The sequence below is a fragment of the Hippopotamus amphibius genome, chromosome 1 (assembly GCF_030028045.1).
Source record: "Hippopotamus amphibius kiboko isolate mHipAmp2 chromosome 1, mHipAmp2.hap2, whole genome shotgun sequence".
In the NCBI taxonomy this organism is placed as follows: domain Eukaryota; kingdom Metazoa; phylum Chordata; class Mammalia; order Artiodactyla; family Hippopotamidae; genus Hippopotamus; species Hippopotamus amphibius.
Genome location: NC_080186.1, coordinates 188,653,043 through 188,675,555, shown reverse-complemented (window position 1 = coordinate 188,675,555; position 22,513 = coordinate 188,653,043). Strand labels below are relative to the sequence as shown.

Below are 22,513 nucleotides of genomic sequence, written 5' to 3'. Positions count from 1 at the left end.
TGCAGACTAGCCACTTGAGATTTAATCCATGTACTTGTACATTTTTTTCTGTCCTGGTTTATATAAGCGTTGTTTATTTAAAAGCAAAACTGGTTAAGAAAGCATTTGCCTTTGTGCTCGTACCCATTCTGGTTAGTATTAGGCCAAATGAGTAGTGTTGTATCTGTGTAACTTATTTTATTTTGTTTCTTTATCTCTCTTCAACATGCATTTCAAAATAATGAGTTCTTGTTAATTTTTTACACCTAATATTATCTAAGTGACATTGCTTTTTGTTAAAGTTATAAGAATTAAGGATAGACTCTATAATCAAAGTTATTTCTAGCAGATTTCAATCTTTAAAAATACAGTTTTATTTAAACTTGGTTTTTCAAGAGTCTTTACCAGTCAGATGATTCAATATGCTTGAGTACTTTGCTGGTTGAATTGCTTTGCTAAGTATTCATCGGGTGATATAGTTTTTATTGTACTTTTTACTTGTTCACTCGTGTAAGAGCTTTAAAATAATGAGAATAATATATAATGTGCTAGCCAGTATCTAATTTATGTATCTTGATTTTTGTTTAAAATCTTTTTCAGTATTATGGTATTTTTGTAATTCAAATGAATGGACTTCTGAAGAATATTTTTTACAAGTAAACACAGGTAAATGGTAGAACAGATATCTATATACATTAAATTGTAGAGACCCAGTTAAAATACCTTGTTCTGATACAGAGATTGTTACTTTATGTAATAGCTTTGGAACTTTCTATCTCAGCAGACATTATAAAACATTATTTTAATGAAGGATTTTAGAGACAATTTCTCATGTTAGCCTTTGCAAAATAATCATTATACTTTATAATAACATAGTTATTAGCTTATATCAGTGCATTAAGATACTGTAATATGTTTTAATTGAAGCCCAAGGTGGAATAACTAATTTTAAGTCAGAAAAGTAAATATAAATTTTCTTAAGTCAGGAAAAGAATTTAGATATACTGAATTTCATATTAGAAATTTGGACAAGCTAGGGATAAGAAAGAGAGTTAAAACATCTACTTGAATTAAAACTGCTCATCCAAAGAGATGGGAAATTGAAGATGACCAAGGAAAATAATTTAAAAGTTATAGATAACTAGAGCTAAGTTTATTGTAGAGTCAGCCCTTGATTATCCACTTTCTAAATTTTTTATGGAATCATTTCTCTTTGTCACATAGCTAAATATCATGGTGCTAAATGGAGGTAGCTCTGTAAGATTCCAGAGAAATATATCAGTGAACCTGAATATATGTGTGTATTTCTTTCTGGACCACCTTTAAATGCTGGTAGAGACATTACCCATGCCTCTATCTTGCTTCAGTCATTTACTGACTGTGCTTCAGTGCCCTCATCTGTAAAAAAGAGAAAATAATAGTACCTATCTGTTAAAGTTGTTGTGAGGATTATGTGAGTTAATATATATAAGGTTCTTTTTAAAAGTTTGTTATATAGTATTAGCTTTGATTATATTTACCTTAAATCACTACAATCATCATTATTATTCCATTAATGAGTATACTTAAACTTATCTTGATTTGTTTATAATTCTTATTTCAAAGACTTTGATTTTGAAAAAGATATCCGTATAAAAGTCAAACATTTATCCTGCCTTTCCTGTATAAATTGCATTACCAAATAATTACTGATTAACCAAATAAATGATGAGGGAAAGCATCTTTTTATAGAAATATTCCAACTAATAACTGGGAAACAAATGATAGAATTTGAAATAGTGCCACCATTTCACAATACCCCATGAATTAGTAGATGCAGACACTGAGCATCAGTAGCTGCTAACATCACAAAAGAGAGAACCAGACGTCGTCTCCTGATACACGCCACCATGGTCTCACTAAAGGTATTGAATCCAAAGCTGTCTAGCCTCTGATCCCAGCTGCTGGTTTGCAGAAAGAGGACAGAGAACATGTTGGACTCCCCGTGAGTATGAAATCATCCATATCCGCTCTGTGGAAACCTCTGAGTCAGATGGCTGGGTCTTTAAATGGCTAAATTGTAAGGAAAATATAGGGATGGAGAGGGAACTTATCAATTAAAAGATGCTTAAAGATACATTAAATAAAATGGTCTGGTTTACCTTTTTACAAAGACCACTCAGGGGACTTTGTAGAGAACAGGAGCAAAGACCAATCCAGGGCAGTAATGCTGGTGCCTGAACTAAAGTCACACCAGGGAGTACTGAAAGAAAGGGGCTGATTTTAGAGATATTTTGCAGATACAAACTTTTGAATTTGGTGAATTATTGGATATGGATATGAGGGAGAAGGAATACCAAGATTGACCTCCAGATTTCTGCCTTCGGAATTCTGTAGTTGTTGTTGCTAGCCATGAAAGATAAGGCTCATAGAAATAGAAGTAGACTGGAAGGATGATGAGTTCTAGTTATAGGTCTTGCCTAGAGATGTAGCTTTTGGGAATCATCGGCATGCAGATGATAATTGAAGTGACTGAAATAAGTGTGTTGGATTGGGAGGGGGCAAGAGAGGAGGGCCAAGGATGGTGATGTTTAGTGACCGACATTGAAGGGACAGGCAGAGAAAAAGGATGTTGTAAGGGAGGATGAAGTGGAACAACCAGACAGATAGAAGGAAAGCCAAGAGTTAGTGGTGTTACTGAAGCCTAGGAAAAAGAGGGGAGTTGTCAACAGGGAAATGTTTTGTGGAAAGTCAAATAAAGTACCCAGTGGGTTTGAGGTCATATGGGGCAGCAAATTAAAATTTCAGTGCCACGAGAAGCAAGTAGACAGCAAGGAATAAGCAGAGATGGTTGTACAGTTGATTTTTTCTTTTTTTCTATCAGCACTTTCAGATAGCTAAGTTTCAGAGGGAAGGAAAAGTTAGGATAATGATATGTGGAAAATAAAGTATATTTTAGATGGACCACTACCCCAGTGTTGAGATTGATCATTGTGGGTGTCATTGGTCTTTCATCCATTGGTAGAGTACTTCCTAATTATCTGCTGTTCTTGTATAATTTTCCTCCATTAACTCATCAGCTTTATCGTATCACATAAAGCAGAAAGAATGTAGGCTGGGGTACTTTTGATAATGCTTTCATATTGTATCTGGTGGATTTTTTTTTTTTTGATTGTTTTTGTTTTTTAGTGAGAGGAAAATTCCAGAATCCTTTTTAAAATTAAAAAAGTTTTTTTTTTGTGAGATAATCTTTTTTCTTTATCCTTTGATAAAGAGGATTATTGTTTAATTAAGATTCATCCTTTATTGAATTGTTTTTCTTGGTATTATTTCAAATGAAAATATTATGTATCTGTCAGTCAGTTCTATAGATATTATACTGCAATCTGAATAGTACTGATAAAAGATTAGGTTTTTACTTGGAATAAAGTATAGCTATGTAAAGTATTCTGAATTGGAAATAATACAAACAAACCATATAATTTCAATGGCTTCTATGGCCAAGGAAATCATTGATATTTTTGTTTTATATTGAAGATTAGAAAAAGTAATACCTGTCTTCTTTCAGCTTCATATCCATTACAGATAAAGTTCTTTATACTCTTTGAATTTTAAATGTGAATTGTGAGCTTATCATGAATTAAGGGGGGTTGAAATGCTTTCTGAGGAGTGAATTTTGTCTTCTGAGAAACCCTGAATATGGCTAAATAGTGTTTTGAGGCTCTGGAAAAATTTTTGCTGTGTCTAAGGCCATGAAAGTATGATTAGAATCAAATGCCCTACACCTATATAGTGTTATTCTAATTCTCTTGGGTACATAAAAGCAAAACAGAGCAAAAAACAAAACCAAAAAAAAAAAAACTGCTGAGCTTGCTAAGTGCCTTTGAGCATAGCTATTTGTGTTAAATAGCTCTAGACTGGCTCTAAGCCACTTCCGCTTTTCCTTACCTGTCCTGTGCCTCCATCTGATTACTACCTTATATTACAAATATTTGTATCAGCTTTCCTCCCTCTTTATAAGAAAATTCTCTTCTCCATAAACTTTTCTGAATCTCAAATAAAGCACACTGCAGCCACTTGTATGGTAGGAAGTTAATGCTAGGCAAGGAGAAAATACTTCCAATGTGTATCTTGAAACAGGAGAGAGAGCTTGCCTAAGGCAGAAAGATAGTGAAGAACAATCTTGGTGCCTTTAAAAACTGTGCTTTCTCAGGGGTGTAGGTCATGCAAACTTAGGGAAATTTAGTCAAGACATTTGACATTCCCTTTGGCCATTGTTTTAATAAAATATAGCCTCTCAATTTTTAGGGCCGCCACTCCAATGGAACAAATCACTTTTTAACTCTAGTTATATGTTGAGATAGAAAGTATATAATCAGAGCCAAAAGAATGTTATGGGGTAAAAAATTCATCAGGAATAAAAATTTAAACACCATTCACAACCTTTAATTAGAATCGTCATGAAGTTTTGCCCTGAAGGAGATAACTACAGGAAACCTTCCTGGAGAGGCCTTGTTTTGAGGGTTCAGTCAGGTCTGTAGTCAGAGCTATGTAGTTTTTACCTCATGCTGAGGGAAGAAAATACAATTAGTGTTTCTGGACTATACTTTCTTTGTTATTATCTTTTCTATGAGCATTTCCAATAGATATAAATTAAGATATCCTCTGTAAGGACAGAGATGGACAACGCTAGTTGTAAAATCCCTGGAGAACTCAGTAGGAACAAGGGGATTTAGGAAATGTTCAAATTCTCATATCTTTAAACTTTTTCTCCAATGTAATAATTTTGCTTAATAAAATACAACTTTAAATATTTAGAATTATTGTACCATTGTTGTTTGTGAGACCATTGATATGGTTACTTGGAGAATACCTACTCTTCATTTTCAGATGAAAAATTGTGGTTTGGATGATGACACCTAATCAAAAAAGTTCTTCCTGATAATAAGTATGGTATTCGGAGTTACATATTAACTCTTCTAGGCCAGTAGTTTAGTATGCTTTTCATCTCTTCTTGATCCTGCTCTGCTTATTGCCGAATGATGGCATAGTGAATGGATTTCTGAAAATACTGGTATATTCAATGGGTGCTTTATTAATTTAAACAGATTAGTGCTTATTGTATAGGAATAGAGACTTGGTGCTGAGATTTATAGCTCACATAGATAGCTCTTTTAGGTTTTTTGTTTGTTTGTTTGTTTTTGGAAAAGAGCAAGCAGTAGCTGGAGCAGGATATGTGGTAAAGGGAAAGGCTCATCCTTTCCTCTCTTCATTTCTCTCTCCCTCCTCCTTTCTCTCTTACTACCACTTCTCCTTGTTTTCCTATGCCAGCAACTTAAATATAAAAGCTGATGGGACAGTACCTCAAAGAAAGATCTATTAGGTTTTCCAGGTATAAAGTCCTTGGGAGGACGGAAGGGATGAGGTACAAGTAGAGAGGTCATTCTCGGTGGGAGAGAGACAGCTCCATGTGTCCAAATGGGAAACGGGTTAGAATGGGGAGAGAAGGAATGGGTTTGTAGGTTTGAAAAGGGAAGTTGAAAGAGTTGCTGGCTTGTAGTTTCATTTTTAAAGAAGTTGTAAAGGGTAGAACAAGGTGGTTTTAGACACAAGAAAAGTAGGAAAGGTCTAAAATGGTTGACAACAGCAGTGGGAGAGTTAGGAAGTGAGTTGACCAGAGAAATTTCATAGTGTGTCAGATATTTAGGGCCTGTTTGAAGTAATAATCATGTGATTCTCTCCACCATGGTGAGTTGCTGAATGCAGTCTCAGAGAGAGCAGAAAGTTGGATCTATCCACCATTCAGGTTTGCTGCATGGGGACAACTAAGAGACAGGATAGCAAGGGAATTCAGAGTATTGGCAAAAGTGTCAGTGAAATGATGTGTCGTGACATCTCAGATGAAAAAGAAGAGAAGGAAAGAGAAAGTGTTTGGGAGAAATTAGGAGACTCAAAGCCTTAGGGCTTCAGTGAGGTTGAAAAATGGTTATAGTGGATCTGGTTGAAAGCAAACCAATGGGGTAGGTGCTTGTGGCCAGAAAGAGAGGAGCTGGAATTGTTAATTTGGAGCTGTTACATGTGAGGATAATGTCCAAGAAAAAGCCATGACTGGTGTAAAGTGGAGGAGAATGTTTTCCCTCCTACTGTCACATAATGAAAGACTCATGACAGCATTTCTTGAAGTGAATTTTGCAGAATAATATTTCCTCCAAAAAAGGAGTGCATGTACTAATGTACTATTGAGGTTCTGAGACATGTTGCATTTAAGAAATCTGTTTAAATTTGTTTAACTGGGCAGTTCTAAAATCTGTGGGATTACTGAACCTTTTGTAGTATAACATCTATTAATAACCATCTAAACTAGGGTTTTCACCATCATGTTAATCAGTTACTTTGTATATCATGTGCTGAAACTATTAAATTAATGGGAATAAGTAAGAGTAATTATCACAACATAGTGTTTATTTTGCAAATAATTTTTATATTTGTGTTAATGTATTTCAATATTAAAATATTTATTTTCCTGTTAAAACATTAAAAATGTTAGTGCATTATTTTTTTTGTGACAGTTGTGATGTTTGTAATTGTTTATTAGAACTCTTCAATTACTCATGGATATTCTAGGAACGCCTACTGTATTCATTCTATATAGTAGTCAATGAAGGCAGCTTAGTTAAAGTAGAAAAGAGAGTTTATCCACTCACGTGACTGGATGTATCCAGAAATTCAAACCGTGTCATCAGGAATTTGTCTTCATTTCTCAGTTCTTACCTTTTATCGTACTGACTTCATTCTCAGGCAGGTGGTACCAGCATAGTGTGGCAGTTTCTTTCAGAGGGGCTGAGGGTGAGACACATGCTTAGAACCTAATTGGCTTCTTTCCAAAACAGGTTTCCCAGTTGGATTTTATTTGCTGATAATGGAAGTGTAACATTCTAAGCACCACATTCCTTTCTTTAAAATTTATTCTTTTTTTGTTAAGTCATGATTTTCTTTTGAGTCCTGCAGTTTCTGATTCCATTCTAATAAATAAAGTCTTGACTGAGGCCTTGAAACTTGAAATGTTCTTAGTTATTAGTTCCAGAAACAAAAGGAGCTCTGAACAGATAAGAGGATTATTGATACATGTGCAGTATGAGAATATCAAACAGTAAAACCATTCGTGAAACTTCTTAGATAAAGTTGGAAACTTAAAATGTTTACAAAAATGAAATATGTACATAGTAGTCTTTATAGTGTCCTTGTGAGGTCCTCTGCAGCAAATATAAAACCAATAAACTTCATCTCCCGTACCCCCCAAAAGAAATCAACAAAAGAAAACAAACAAACAAAAAACCAAGACAGAAAATAATCAGAAATTTTGAGAAGTCAGGAATTTAATCCTTTAAATAATCTTCTGAGGAATGTAGTCTTTAACTCTAAAGGCCTTTTGTGATAATTGACTACTTTAGAAAATGGTAGTTAAATTCAAGTCTGTAACTTTTGATAAATTAATGGCTTCTTTGTCATACTGAAGATCCTTAAATTGTGTCTTTGTATTTTCTTGGTGTGTGAATAAAGGTAAATAAAATGATGACTGGTAGGTTACTTGTCTTAATAAAATACATATGAAATCTGCATCCTGTTTGGATATAGAAAGTCACAAGAGACATTCATTTTTACCTCATAACCAAAATAAGGAGGATAAGGTACAGAATAGTAATTTAAAAAATACTCATTAGAGATCTGAGGACAGAAAGAAACCTAAATGAACCAAAGTCCAGAAAGTGGCAAGCATTTCATAGAAACAAAAACAAAGAAACAAAAAACCTGTGACAGCTTCCATCGTTGATGGAACTGTGTAATAAGAGGAAACTCCCATCAAAGAGAATAAGGAGAAGTCAACTCAACAAGCTTTTAACAAACTTGTAATAACAGTGTGTAGGCTGCTGTGACAGATTATAATCTGGAGGAGTCCTCCCCACAGAGTGAGACAGCATCTACTCACCATCATTTACTCAAAGGTCTTTGCTGAGTGGAGCAGGGAATCAGAGAAGGAGACTTGAGAGAGATATTCCAAATGAAGTTCTCCCCACACTAAAAAGGTGGTGCAGTATCGTTGGAGGGGGTGGTGGTTGAGGTTTTTGGACAGGAGGACTGAGCACTCTGGATTTTTACCAACAAAAGAAAATAAGAGCTCCCTCCCAAGTTGATTCTCTGCAGGGAATTCCGGGTCTTCACAGAGGACAGAGCAATGGCTTTCTAAAGGCTAGGGAGGAAGGTAGAAAGTTCCCTTAGATGTATAAGGTAATGGGTGAGCATGGAGAGTAAAGAGAACTCCCTACTGCCCCCTTTTCCCACATCCCCCCAAAACAGAGGGTGCTGGATTCTTGCCAGGACTCAGATTCCATTCCTCGCTAAAGAAAAACTCTTGATCTAGCCCCAAATATATGAAACTGGTGGTGAAGTAATGCAAATCAAAGTAGCAGCAGAGGCCAGGCCCAACTTATTAACTACAGCCCCAGTTCTAGCAGGCTGACAGAAAAAAGGAGTATGTGTGCCTCTTTCTTGAGGTAAATATGGAATTCAGATTCTATACTGTTTTTTTTTTTTTATACAAACCATCTGGCACACAATGAAAGATCATATGGAAAACTAAAACATAAGGAATGTGACCTACAGCTAAAAAAATAAGAGGGTGGCCCAGATATTGGAATTACCAACAATGTCTTTAATATGGCTTTTCCAAAAATGCTAAGGGATCTAATAGAAAAGATAGACAATGTATATGAAAAGATGGAGAAGTTCAGCAGCAATGTGGACACTATAAAAAATGGAAATTCTAGAATGAAAAATATAATATCAGTGCTGAGCAATTCATTAGATGGACTTGTCAGTAGACTGGACACAGAGGAAAATTATAGTGAGCTGTGAAGACAGGGTGATAGAAAGAATTTATAATGAAGCAAAAAGAGAAGAGTATGTTATAGAGTGTTTGAGATCATGGGGTAATATCAAGAGGGCTAACATACATGTAATTAGAATCTAAGGAAGAAAGGAGAGAGAGAGAGATGGGAGTAGAAACATATTTGAAGAGACAATGGTTTTCCAACGCTTTCAACCCACAAGTCCAAGAAATTTAGCAGATCCCAAGCAGGATAATTAAAAGAAAAAAATTACATGTACTTATACCCTAGTTGATTATAAAAGCAGTCAGAGAAAAAAGAAACATTATGTATACGCGTATAATGACATGAATTCTAGCTAACTTCATACCAGAAACAATGGAGACCAGAAGACAAAGTGCTGGAAGAAAAAAAAAAAGCCATCGACTTTGAATTCGATATCCTGTGAAAATATCCTTAAAAAAATAAGCACTTTACAACCACTGGGATCATTATAATCAGAAAAACAGAAATAAGTGTTGGCAAGGATGTGAAGAAGTTAGAAGCCTCATCCATTGCTAGTGGGAATGTAGAATGGGTCAGCTACTGTCAAAGAGCAGTTTGGCTGTTACTCAAAAAGTTAAACATAGAATTACCATACAACTCAGCAATTCCACTGCTAGATAGATCCCTGAAGGAGTTGAGAACAGATAGCCAAGTACATGTGTATTAATGTTTATAACAGCACTATTCACAATAGCCAAAAGATGGAAAGAGCCCACATGTCCTTGTCAATACTGGTAAAACCCAAATAATAATAATAGCTAATATTATAAGCATTCATTATGGTAAGGGAGAGAGGGAAGAGAAAAGAAGGGAAAATGGGAGGCAGAGAGGGAAGAGGGAGGAGAGAGAAGGAAACTGCTATGAGAAAGACACGTGCAGCATACACAGTTAATGGCAAAGGGATTATTTTGATCTGTTCAAAATAATTTGTTCAATAGAATAATGAACTTGGGAGTTTGTGAAGGTGTGGCTGAAGTTGGTAAAGTGCCTTGATTACTAGGTATAGGGACTTCTAATGAAATACTTTCAATCACATTTTAATGTATTCTTTGTTTTATAACATTAGTTAAGCAAAGACGGTAAATGTTCCGCCTTATTATTGTCCCTTAATTGTTTTAAAAGCAGAATTTCAGTTAAGATGTCTTGATAATTTAACTCATAATACTGTAAGTTTAAAAAAAAACCTGAAATGCTCAGTTGCTTACTGAGCAAAATCTGTTAGTACTTAAATCGTTGAGTCAGTGAGGTGCTCAAAAGGAAACTGGTTGGTGTACATCTTGCACTACTGGATACGTTATAAAAAGAATTATAATGCATTTTTGCTCATACATTTGAGAAAATCTCCATGGAACATGAATTATATTTAGATATTGAACAGAAAGGGAGCTGATTATAGCCTGATGCATGGGATTTGTTTCCGTGGAGAAATCATTTAAGAAGATATAGAGTCAAGAAAGCAAGAAGAATGATAGAAAGTTTTATAACCTAGGTTTTGATTAACTCGATTCTGTTATACTGTAAATTTCCTTAGCGTTGTTATTTTAAGACAAAATCTTAATCATTCAAATGTTCCTTTTACACGTTTAGTTTCCAATTTCATTATTTCAAAATATGAAAATGCTTGACTTAGCAAGGGGGCTGTCTTTCTTTTAATAAATATTTTTAATGTGCAAGCATCAAAGAAAAATGACAGCGTGACAAACTAGGTTGCTAGGCAGTGAATACTTCTGAAATGATTTGTCTTCAGTCAGAACCCAATTGCTAAAATAAATCATTTAGAAACTGTTTTATACTTAAATTCTGTACCATGATGGGAATAGAAACTGTGTATCCTTCATTCTCTCCAGCAAATGAGTACCTGCAAAAGACTAAGTTATTTGTTTATTTATAAATGCATTCCTTTTATGAAGGACATATTGATATTTTCAGTACTTCATTTATATTATGGAGTTATCAACAGTTTAGAATTTTTTTTTCAGGATACAATCTTCTCTAGCATTATAATTTCCTTGTAGCTATTTCTCACAAAATACCTCCAGATTTCATGGCTGCTTTGCATAAATGGTCCCAAAGATATCTGGCACTCAGCCTGGAGTTAGAGCGGGAATGTTATCTTTTTCTTGAATCTTATTGCCTGCTGATTTGAATAAGTATCTAACTCTTCCTGCCGGGCCAAATAATCACTTTCATTGTTCATTCTAAGAATGTTATTAGATTGAGTTTATTTACAGAAGTCTGTGAGAAATAATATATGGTTATTGCTTCAACCAGCTATAGTCAAAAAAAATGTTCCAGTGTTACCTTTCACTCTCTGTAGTTCGCCCTTCCATTGGGGGACAAGTTCTGAGGGCACACTCAAGCAGAATGTCACCACGGGCCCTAAGGGGAGTAAATCTGGTTGCCAGCCTTATGCAGTGGAACTCTTCTGTGAGAGTTTCATCATTGATCAATGCAGTGCAAATGATTGGGGAGTTGAACAATGGTCACGAAATTTTTGAGATGAAGATTTTTATCTAGTCCAGTGTCCTCCTGTTTACTGATATGGAAACTTAAGAGCCAGAGTAGTTAAGGGCTTTGCCTAGATTTATATACTTTTTCCCTTCGGACATCAAGAACCTTATTCTTTCTACCTTAGTGCCTCCTTTAAGAGCCTTGCCTCCTTGGAGAACTGTTACGTGCTTTTTGGTTAAAGTCATTCATTTGTACTTTGGCATCTAAATAGACTGTCATTTTGAAGAGCTGTTAATTTTTGTCAGGCACTCCAGTCAGGAAAACCTCAGTACTTGCCTTTTATACCTTTGCCTGTGGACAGGGGATGGAGGTAACTTGAGAGCTTGTTTTACTGTAATTTGAGAGTTTCAGTGAAGAGTAATTTGAAAACCTGATAGGTTTGGTTTTACTTGAACTGTAATTAAGATATTATTTCTTACAGAGGTTTTTTTTTTTTTTAATTTATCATAGGCAGACTTTTAATTATTATGAAAGTCTTAGTTATTTTATATCTATCTGTATCTATCTATATATCTAGAGATATTGAGAAACCCTGCCTTATTTAATTTTAAAGTAATGAAAAACTGGTCTTAAGTGAGATATGAAACTGATACTGCATCTAGAACTTTTCTTTCAAGATAGGTTTATAGCTGTACTTAGAGCATTATTCACAATATTATTTCATGACATCCTAAGTTACTTCATAACATTGCCTCTCCCTTCCCCCGCTTCACTGGCTCCCAACTACCTCCACTGTGAGGGGCTCTCCTTTTGCCAGAACTAATCCCGTCTATCTGGAGAAAGCTCTTTACCTTGTCATTACTAGAGGTGGATAAAATAAATGTATCATCACCAGCCTTGGCAGGCCTACAGGCAAAATTAGGCATTATGTCCATCATAGATGAAGAGAAGCATTTTAATTTTGAAGAGAAGCATTTTAGTTTTTAAAAGTAGCTATTTAATTCATTGATACAAAAATCAGCCTGTCAGTGAATTCAGCACAGTCTGATGTATTATTAAGTAGACCATAATTTGAAGCTGATATGTAATGCTGCATAGACCAGAGCTTTGACAAAGGAATTTTCATGTTTTATTTGTGGAAATCTGGGCCCCAAGTGAGCTGACACTGGTTAAAATGTTTTAGAAACTCTCTTTGCATTTGCTTATTCCTGTGTGAAACGTAAAGTCTACTTATTGCTTCTGATAATACATTTTTTAGATAAGCTTGTTTAAAGAGTGCCTTTAGGTGAAAGGATACTTTTCCTCTTTTCCTAATCATATCCCTTTGAACACACAATATATTATGCTTTGTAACTTAATATAAAGGAAGTGATTTTTGAAGTCTTCTTTACCCCACACCTGGAACTACCACTAGTCTTATCTAGAAATAGTTGTTTAAGAAAATGTTTTCTCTTTTGGTATTATTAAGGGGTTTGGGGAGAAATTGATTTCTTTCTTTTTGTAGATTTTGATGCCCAAGATGTAGCTTGAGGAGAGTTATTTTTAGCCTCTCAATGGATATTATTAAATCATATGCAAATAAAATGCTTTCTAATACTTAAAACTCTCCCCTGAATTTTCTACTTTTCTGCATAACCTCCCATGTTATTTTCAGTTCTGTTCTCATAGTACTCCTATATTGGGACTATACTCTCTTTAGTAGTTTAAGAGCATTGACTCAGAGGAGAAGGCTAAATTTACAGTAGAGGTACCTGCTACTTTCCTGTGAAGCTTTCCTTGCAAAATAGGTGAGGCGGGCACTTTCATCTTATCTTCCTGTCAGTGGTAGCAGCAGCAGATCTATAGTACTTTCCAGTGTGTGTATGTCGCTTTACAGCATTGCGACATATTTTTCACAAATTTAATTATAAAACAACTGTTGTGTATGCCTTACTCCCTACTCTTCCATTCTTCACATCTTGGTTATACCTTTTATTCAGTTTTCCCCTTCCCAAGTGTTTTTATTTCAGAAGGTTTCTCAAGCACTAGAAATAGATTTTAAAAAAATCCCAAACGCCCAAGTTGAAGATAGACATGCTTTACTGAAAGGTCACTGTATTCCTTCAGTAACTCAAGGCTGTCTTTCCTCTAGCGTTTCTTGTGGCTCAATCACAGTGATTTTTACTAAAAAGTAACACTAAGGCTGCAGCTAGGATTAACGCTATGGGATGCATTCTCACATTCCTAAGATGATGATCAGTTGTACCACAAAAGATTCATTTTTTTAGAAGGTAAATTTTATTAACTATGTACCTGCTTTTAACATGTTAATTTTTAACTACTTGTACTAATTTATTTGTAAGGACACTCTGAGGAAGGTTTGTATTATTTTTTCCATTTTATAGTGATCAAATTGAAGTGTAAATAGTGACTTACATGGGCTCACGACCAAGTTTGCAATTTCAGTGATGATGATAATGAAAAGGAATTTGAGATGATCTGTTCTGTTTAAGGGTTAACCTAAGATTATTTTACATTATTAATATGTGTTTGTTTGTAGAATAATGAAAAATTGATAGTACCACAGCTATTAGAATGAAAGCAGATAAAGTAGGTGTAGGCAAGTGGAGAGACAATAGTTAAATTCCAGAGACTGTGGTGTTTATCAGGTAGCATGTAACCAAAAATGTCTGTGTTTACTATATACAGAGACATACGCTAGGTACTGGAAACAGGGTGTCAACTGAAAAAAAAAACACAACCTGAAGGCTGAGAATTACGTTTTATTCAGTGGACTTGCTGAGGAATTAAGCCTGAGATAGCTCTGAGAGATTGCTCCCAAGGGGTAAGGGAGGAGCCATGATATATAGGAGTTTTTGCAACAAGCCAGGTAGTTGGAACATCAGTAGAGTCCTGTTAATGAAAGAAAAGCAGACATCTCAGGTTAATGAATTTAGTGCTTTTCTGTGTAAGGGAAGATGCAAGAGTCTGGGCTCATTGAAATTATTCCTTCGGTATGAACCTTAGCTGTCTAGGGCCATCCCCCTTTTTTTTTCTCCATCCTGAATCCCCTCAGGGTGAACAGTTGGGGCAGCTGCAGGGGCTGATGGTTTGATGACCACAACATCCTTTATTTTCTGATGTGGCAGAGACATTTTTCATCTACAAAAGGGTACAGAAGATGTTATTTGTGGCCTGCTTTAGTTATTTTCCACTGACAAATAAAACTGAGCATCACTACTGATGGAAGACATATGGAAATATAGCACTTGGCAATAAGATATCTTGTTCTTTAATTGCTGCTAACAAGTGAATTGCAGTCATTATTGGAAAATCACACGTGCTTTGCTGTCATTCTCCTTCTTACCTCCAGCCTCTCATTTTTGTTTTGCTTCTTTCTCTGCTTTCCTACCTTCTTACCTACCCCATTCACTTGTGTTTGTAAAATGGATCTAAGGATTTGAAATTTTAAGGAAAAGTTTCCTTCAGTTATGGTATGTGATCCTCAGAAATATGCATCCTGTAGCAGATAGCAACCCGGATTTACTCTCCTTAGCAGTAGATCTGCCACTACCATCTCCTTATTTTACTTTCTCCTCTTCTGTCGTCGTAAGGAATGCTGTCGTCGTCTTCGCTGGCATCATCATCATCATGTGGATCTTTGGGAAACTTCCAGGCTACTCAAGTGAAATTTGCTGTTTAAAGATGTGTTCCATATAATTCTCCTCCTGTCTCCCCCAACACCCTTTTTTTTCCCTTGAAAATCCCTCACAACTACAGTATTATCTGAAATTTTCTGTTAGACTGGTTCCTTCTAGTTTGTGTCTTTTTTTTTTCTTCTCTGAGTGCTAATACTTGGTTTCTGTGTTTCCTTTGCATTTCTTGTTTTCTCTCATCTCATGAATTTCTGTATCTTTCTTATTTTTCCCCAAATCATGACATTCATTGAGGGACCAGGAAAATAAAATGCTATAACGTTCATTTGCATTTGGTTACTTTTCATCTTTAATGTTAGGAAGCTTACATTTTATTTACTTGGAAGACAGAGTGGATGGATATAAGCTGTGGATAAATACCTGAATACCTAGCACATTTGTGTGTATTCTGGATAGTTTACTACTGCTGAAGACGTCTTTTTTAATCTATCCAGGAAAGAAAGGAGAGGCTATCCAAATTTGAGTCTATTCGTCATTCAATTGCTGGAATCATTAGGTCTCCAAAGTCTGCACTGGGCTCTTCAACAGTAAGTAGGATGAACTCTATATGCTCCTGAAAATAGTCATTGTCTAGCTTCTTTCTGATATACCAGTGAATATCATATGTAAACTTGTATTTACAAATGGAGAGGTAAGTACACAATTTAACTTTTTTGTGTATATGAATCTATGTATATATGTGTATAGTTAAGACCCCATGTAACAGTGATGTAGGGAGGAAAGAAATAAACTTGTAGGCTTTCTGTACTATGTATAAGTAGTTTCAGGGAGTATTTAATGTATTTTGGGGCTTTAGTAGAAGAAATATATAAACAAATTTCTTTTACAGTGAAACATTTTTATAATAGGGAGTATGGTATATGTATTTTTAAAACGTATCAGATTATATATGTCATCATACTTTTAAGAACATTTTAATTAGAAAATCAAAGTCCTTTTGAAAGTTGGGCTTGGCATATCACAGTAGTGCATAGAATATTACCCCTAGTAATAGTAGCTATAGCCAAGCAAGATAAAAAATATTCTTATCCCATTTATATATAAAATTATAAAATATTTTTCTTACTTTATTACTGATAAAACTGAATTTTCAAACTTTTTATTCTAGCCATGCCTCATTCACAATGGAGCTTTATAGTGATATTTTATTGAATGATGGTTGAAACAATATTCAGTACAAACTAGTTACATGCTTTCCCCCTTATCTTGTGAAGTTTCTACAGAATAATATCTTATTATCATTTCTTATTCTGTAAAAGTTTAGCTAAGACAATTTGATCTGTTCTTATTTAGAAAAAAAAAAGTGTTTCCTAACCTTAGATTAGTTAAATGTCCATTCACATTTTGGATTTATTTGCTATAATTCCTTTTTAATATATAACACATGTTCCCATATTTATTCCACTCAGGCAACAATCTTTAATACACAGTTGTGGCAAAGCATCAGGTATTTTAATTAACAAAAAAGAAGAAAATTATATTTTTATATATAAAAGAGATTTTCAACTTAGATTTTAACCTTTGATGCTGCCATTGTCACTTCCGATATGCGGAAGTGTTCTATGGGAGTAGAGCTAACACAGACTATCTCATGTGGCATTAAATAGCAAGTGAAAATAAAAATAATTATGGGCAAGAGCTACATGGTAGAGTAAGTCTTTTTCGAGTCTTATTTCCTACTTTTGTTTTCTTAAATTTACAACTTTACAGATAAATAGTAGTTCATAGAACTAGGTTTATTATGATTTGACAGTCAAAATAAAGTGTAGGAGACTTGATTAAGATTTTATAAGAAGTTTCAGAGACTCTATGAGGAGAGTTTCTTGATAACTTTTATTTGAAGAAAAACAGTTCTTAGAAGGAAATATTTAAAAAGTTTTTTTAAAAAAGAAAAACAAATATAGTTCTTGAAAAGAAATGTTCGAATACCTCAGTGAACCATTTATAAAATTATTTAACATTAAAAGGAGTCAGTGAAACACAGCGCATAATTAAGTTGTCACTAACTCACCTTGAGTTCACTTAGGTCAGAGGTCTTTGTGCCGGCAGTGTTTATTGGTGAGCTGATTTATGAAAGGTGTCCCCCACCACTTTTCCTTCCTTTGTGCTGTTAAAGATCAAGCTTGACTAGAGTAAAATGTCTTAAATACTTGAGAGCCAAGGCTCATTATAAACTCAAGGTTTCCTTCAGCTTTATTCTTAGATGGGAAGATAGGAGAGTGGAATTTAGAGCTTAACAAGTTTAGCTAGTGACAGAAAAGTAAGAATTCTATGACTGGAAATGGGGTAACATTTCCCATGTTTGTTTTCTTCCCCCATAACTTGGGCTGCCTGAGAACCTTGTGCCCTCAAGACAGATAACTAGGAGAGCAGCAGTGGCTCTGAGACCTCATGCTGCATACGTTACTTTGAAGTTCATTGTTATGGGAAGTTCAGCTTTTAGCTCTAGCCAGAGTCTGTTTTGATAAATCAGAGTTGATCAGAGGATGAGAGAGGTTTTTTTAAGACACACTGATTTACATCTAGAAACAGGAGAAATCCTGTTCATTAAGGTGAAGTTGTATAGGGTTGGCACTCCTAAAAGGCATGTCAAGTATAGTATGCACAATCTTCATAGTTAAATTGGTATAAACCGTAACTTTTTAAATATCTGAAGGTATTTACATGTTGTTTTCTCCACTTAAAAGTAGTATTTACCTTATTTTTAAGTAAAATTACTAAATTGACAGTGATTGATATAGGTTAAAATTTGGTGTTTACAAACTGCTTTTACCTGAAATGAAGTGCCTTTCCCACAAAGCATGTACCTCATTTAAATATACATTTTTAATAAACTTATCAACATTCTTGAAGCTATGAAATGCCCATTTCATTTAAGAGTATATTCTCTCTGTAATTCAGAATTCTAGGGAACGTTCACTTCCTCCCCCAGTTGATCACATTTTTATCTTCATGATGAAGGCAATCATCATCTACATCAGTTAAGTGCCCTTTGGTATTTCCTGATTTGTTCAGAAATCTCATGAACTAAAAAGATTGAGATAGTCTGTAGTTTATGACACTGTGGTACACTATGAATAAAGGTAAAGAACTATTTCTCTAAGGTGTTAAATATCCTATTTGTTTGAAGAAGATTTTCCCCTCAACTACACAGGTAACTGAGATCTTGGGTCTTCCTGTGAATGTGATGGTTTTAGGTGTTAAGTATGATAATCTAAGGTGGATAAAATTTAGAGGCTACTTAATTATAATTTAAAATTTTTTTCTGACATAAGTTAGTATTTTTTGGAGTATCCTAGTTTAGAAAAGGTAACAGAGGAAGGAAAAATTTTAATTACTATAAATGAATTTTTTTCTTTATAAAAAATGTTTTAAAAAACCCCTGCCAAAATGGCAAACTTAAGCCCGTTTAAATTATCTTATTGTGATTTACTTCACACAACACAAAAATCACCATTTCAAAGTGTACACACTGTGGTTTTAGTATATTCATTATGTTGTGCAACCACCCCCACTATATAGTTCCGGAACCTTTCAATCTCCCTAATAAGAAACTGCATTTCTATTAGCAATTAGTCTTAATTCCACCTCCCCTTCAGTTTTCTAGTAATCGCCCATCTATTTTTGATCCCTATGAATTTGCCTATTCCAGACATTTCACATAAAGAGAGTCATAGAATATGTGACATTTTTGTCTAGTTTCTTTCACTTAGTATAATGTTTTCAAGGTTCATCCCTGTTGTAGCATGTATCACCCCTTCATTCCTTTCTATGACTGAGTAACGTTCCCTTGTATGGATTTCTCACATATTGTCTACCCGTTCATCAGCTGATGGACGTTTCGGTTGTTCCGTCTTTGGCTATTATGCATAATGCTGCAATGAACATTCTCATGCAGGTTTCTAAGTGAACGTATGTTTTCAGTTCTTTCAATTATATACTGAGGAATTGCTGGGTCATGTGGTAATTCTACGTTTCAGTTTTTGAGGAACTGCCAAACTGTTTTCCACAGTGGTTGCAACATTTTGCATTCCCACCAGCAATGTATGTAATGCACAACTGCTCCATTTTCTCTACAATCTCAACACTTGTATTTTTCCATTTTTTAAAAATTATAGGCATCCTAGTAAATATGAAGTGGTATCTCGTAGTTTTATTTACATTTTCCTGATAACTAATGATGTTGAGCATCTTTTAATGTGATTATTGGCCACTTCTATATATTTTTCAGAGATATGACTATTCATATCCTTTGCACACATTTTAATTGTTTTTTTTTCATTGTTGAGTTATGAGTTCTATATTTTGGATACAAGCCCCTTATCAGATATAATTTGAAAATTTTTTTCCCTCATTTTGTGAATTGTCTTTTCACTTTCTTAGTAGTGTTCTTTGACACACAAAATTTTTTTAATTTTGACAAAGGCCAATTTATAGAATTTTCTTTCATGGCATGTGATTTTGATATCATATCTAAAAAACCATTGACTAATGCAAGGTCATGCAAATTTTCACCTGTGTTTCCTTCTAGAGTTTTATAGTTTTAGCTTTTACATGTAGGTCTTTGATCCATTATGAGTTAATATTTCTTTATGATGTGAGATAGATATCCAGATTCATTTTTTTATGTGTGGAAGTATGTTTAATTTAAAATCTTAAAAAAACCCAGCAGCTATGAAATCACTGTTACTTTACTCAAATAAACATACAAATATTGGAACTATAGAGCATAATTTTAGATAAAATAAAACAGTGAATTGCATTATACATAGGGAAGTAAATTAATAATAATGATCGCGCCATTGAACTTATAGCTTCTTATTTCTCCAGTTTTTACAGTGTGGATAAAATGTAGAGCTATCTGTGAAGACAGTCTAATGGAACACTTTAATCAACAATGTTGCTAGAAGGAAGAATGTTAGATAATTAGCCTATAGATGAATTTGGTTTCAACTGAATATAGTATCTGATGGTACATGTTTAATATTTACTGTTATCAGATTAGTATTTTAATATGTTATATCAGCTCCAAGCATGTGTTCTTTTTTTCCACTGTACTTAAAGAGTTAAATAACCTATCCATAGTACCTCCAGGCACTGAGGTCTGTTCCACATGCTGCATCTTTCCATGCTGCACGAGGTTATAAATTTGCACTGAGGACTGTTTCTCATAGACTGCTCTGAAGTCAAGGCCAGAGGTGTTAGACAGGATTCGTTGTACGATCTGAAAGCCTCCTGGCAATCATGAGGGTCCATTTCCATTGAAAGTCTTTCAAACCACAATATATTTGAAGAGATCTGTTCTAGTCGTGTCAAGAATACTACCCTTTCTCCAGAGCCATTGTTTTACTGCAGAATTCTTTTATAAGTGACTGAGCAAACAGTTTGTTCTTATAGCCCCTGTGAGTACTGGTTGTTCACTGATCTGTGGAGTACAGAACACCTTTGTAATAGTAGCACTCTTTGAAAAATGTTCTTTAGAACCAGAATAAAGCACATTTTGGTCCAGATAATTGCTCGTTAGATGTCAGAAGAATTATTAAATTATTCTTCTGTCTCCTTAAAATTGATATTTTTCTGGATTCTGTTGACATATAGGTTATTTTAATTTTTGAATTACTTTGCACTGGAATTTAGAAAATAAAAATATTGAAAAATAAAGATGTACACCCATTATATATAATATCATAAATAAGATTTGCTTGTTTGCTTCTGTTTAGAAAATTAGCAAATTATCATTCAGCTGTGTTTAAGTTGTACATCATTTATCATGTTTGTATTATAACGCTTGGCTTCTACCATTGGCATAGGGGAACATAGTTATTTTCATTTATAACATAATAAACTGCTTATATTTTTTAGTGTTTTCCTTCAGGTCTAGCAGAACAACCTTGTACTTCCTCTGACAAGGCATATTGTTAAATTCAGCTTAAATATTATGTGTTTTAAACCTTGGTTGTCTTCCTTTATTCTTAAATTCTTAATATTTATTTATTTATTTATTTAGCATAGACACTAAGATGTAGAAAAATGAGAAACAAGGGAAAATAAAAATTAAATTTCTTGCATCATATCACTGCCACAAATACACTGAATTCTCCAGTGTAGTTAGTCATGTTTAGAAAGCTAAATATTATTCTCAGAGTTGCAAGTTTTGAATCACTAGTATTATTAAACATAATTTTCAAAAGCTTATCAGAATTTATTTTCTATAGTTTCACTATATAGAGAGTAAATCTATGCTTTTATCCGTTTGCTCAAATGCTTAAAACAAACGACCCCGATCATGTCAGGATGATGCTATATTCTATACAAGCAATCCCAGCCTGATGATAAACGTTTAAATTTACTGAGCGATGATTTCATACTGACTCATTAGAATGATCTGGTAATAGTTTTAGTTGAGATGTGTAGTATAACATTAGCACTGAATACAGTTAATGGACTAAAATGTTATTGTTGATACTGTGGCTCATTTTATGTGTAATATGGCATGAGCCTAAGGTGATGATATTTGATACTGAAAAAAATAAAGCTGTAGAAAAAATTACAGTGATATGATGAAATGAGAAAGAATGAATGAGAGTCACAAGCACAACTGGAAAAAGTAAATGGATAAAAATGATAAAGAGAAAAAGGAAAGATTACTAATAAAGAGAAGATGAGAAAGGAACTAAAGAAGCAAGGGAAAAAAAGAGCAAAATCAGGGGAAATGAGAAGGCATTGGAGCAAGCAGAAGTGTGAGACCAGGAATGAATGACTTTTAAGGAAATATATTTTGCTAGAGATAGTGTCTCTTGTTAGAGATCCAAGAAGGTGCATAAAAAGGCAGTCAAAGAAATGGAAAGTTGTGGAAGTAAGGTTATATTCGAGTTTTGCCTAGCTGTATATCTTTTTAAATAAAGTTTTGTGAAGAATTGTGTAAGGATGTGAATCTGATCAGCATGTAATTCTGCCTAGTCATTATGATGGACCATAGTTATATTATTAGCTAAAGAATGAATAAACTCAAGTTCTCAAAAAGTACAAAAAATTGTTAAGAATTGGTGAATACAAGTTTTGTTGCTAGTTTCATAGTAGAAAGTGAACATTAGGTAGAGTATCTTTATAATAAAAATAACTAAGCTATCAATGCATGAAAAAAATGATCAACTCTACTTTATTGCTAAAAAAAAAAATAGAATTTGTCAATTTACAGATAGGCCTTAGTGCCTGTTAAAGGTGGAACTACTGCTTTACATCCTGTTTGTCTAGCCTGATGGCAAACAATAATAAAGATCAAATATCCAGAATATTCTCTGTTTTTCATTATTTTAATAATTAATTCATTATAATGAATTATTTTAATAATTACTTTAATAATTAATTCAGTACATTTAGAACATAACTTTAGAAATTTGAAAAAAAGTGGAGGAAGAACATTATTCATGTTTTCATTTTATGTTAAGCATTTGTTCAGCTATCAAACTAATTGGTATA

General features: G+C 34.1%; 1 protein-coding gene across 10 annotated transcripts in view; it reads left to right on the top strand.

Annotated features, from left to right (window-relative positions):
- Positions 1-22,513, top strand: part of FER (FER tyrosine kinase) — a 460,601-nt gene that overhangs the window by 185,575 nt on the left and 252,513 nt on the right. For all 10 annotated transcript variants that reach the window (XM_057737769.1, XM_057737780.1, XM_057737781.1 and 7 more), the window contains one exon: positions 15,469-15,561. In XM_057737769.1, the coding sequence (XP_057593752.1) occupies positions 15,469-15,561 (93 nt within the window). The remainder of the gene's footprint in view (positions 1-15,468; positions 15,562-22,513) is intronic.